At 40.9% G+C, this 1,264-nt stretch overlaps 1 protein-coding gene across 1 annotated transcript in view; it reads left to right on the top strand.

Annotated features, from left to right (window-relative positions):
* LOC104276917 (radixin-like) overlaps nt 1-1,264 on the top strand; it is a 41,358-nt gene that overhangs the window by 28,910 nt on the left and 11,184 nt on the right. The window contains 2 exon segments of the mRNA XM_009873389.1: nt 1-79; nt 1,083-1,175. The exon segment at nt 1-79 is cut by the window's left edge and continues 8 nt beyond it. Coding sequence (XP_009871691.1) covers nt 1-79; nt 1,083-1,175 — 172 coding nt within the window.

The raw sequence follows: 1,264 nt of genomic DNA, 5'->3' as shown, positions 1-1,264 counted from the left end.
AGAGCGTCGAGCAGCTGAGGAAGCTAAAGCTGCTCTAGCCAAGCAGGCAGCTGACCAAATGAAGAACCAGGAGCAGCTAGTAAGAAGCTTTAACCCTATCCTGCAGCAAAATGAAAGAGATACTTGAAAATTTAGTCTCTATCCTTGGTTTTATCTGTTTTGTCAAAGGAACAAGAAGTACACTGAAACACAGATAAATGCATGTGAAATACAGTTACAGATTGTTGTGGGAATTTTTTTAGAAAACCACATTAGATTTGCCGCTACTTGGGAAGAAACAAAACAAAAACACAAGCCCACAGACCTCTGGAGCTGTAGGAGATTAAATAACTAAGCAGACATTTCAGACTGACAACACTTACCACATGCTTTTTCTGATAGAGTCAGACTTATCCAGCTGTTAACAAAAGTAGGTTCCTTCTGCAGTCCATTGGGAAACCTGTTCTCTGAGGCAGGTCCATTCTGAAGTTTGACACCGTGGAGAGTTGGTGACACTGTGTTTTGTTGGTTTGGGGGTTTTTTGGTTGGTTTGTTTGGGGTTTTTTCCCCCCCCGCCTCTGTTTCCAGCATGTACAGCATCTTCTCACATTCTGTGCTAGCTCACTTGCAATTCAAGATTCATGCATAACAACTGGGAAGGGCACAAAAATAGTGGAAGAAATGCATTCCTAACTAGAAAATGACTTTTGGTCCTTTGTCAACTTAGCACACAGTTTAAAATGCAAGATTTAGCTTGGTAGTACTGAGATGATCCAGAACCATAATGTTGGTAGTAGAACCATCAAAGCTGTATTAAACTGAAACAGCCCCCAAATGCTAATTTGCAGCTACAGCTTGTTTTTGACCAGCAAGCTTTGGAAGTGCAGAAGATAAATGCTTGGGTTTTTTGAGGACTTAGTTCCATAAGGCAAGAGTGTGGATTCATTTTTCCCTGTGTGCTTAGAATGTCTGTTTTTAGCAGAGAAGTGATGGATGGTAACCATTTTCAAATCAGATTGCAGCAAAGGCTCTGCTTTCTTCTGTGGCAGAGTCAAAATGATACCAAATTAAAACTTCTACTTAATTTTTTTTGTTTGTTTCAGGCGGCAGAACTTGCTGAATTCACTGCCAAGATTGCACTTCTAGAGGAGGCCAAGAAAAAGAAGGAAGAGGAAGCCTCAGAATGGCAACACAAAGTAATGAGCTTGTGCTATGTGAAATCAGAACTTCAAAGAAACTAAGGGAGATGAGTGTGGAAATTCCACTGGAAGTCCATGGGGTTGAA

The sequence above is a fragment of the Apaloderma vittatum genome, unplaced genomic scaffold (genome assembly GCF_000703405.1).
Source record: "Apaloderma vittatum isolate BGI_N311 unplaced genomic scaffold, ASM70340v1 scaffold9377, whole genome shotgun sequence".
In the NCBI taxonomy this organism is placed as follows: Eukaryota; Metazoa; Chordata; class Aves; order Trogoniformes; family Trogonidae; genus Apaloderma; species Apaloderma vittatum.
The sequence above is the reverse complement of the archived record's forward strand: the minus strand, read 5'-3'. Positions and strand labels throughout refer to the sequence as shown.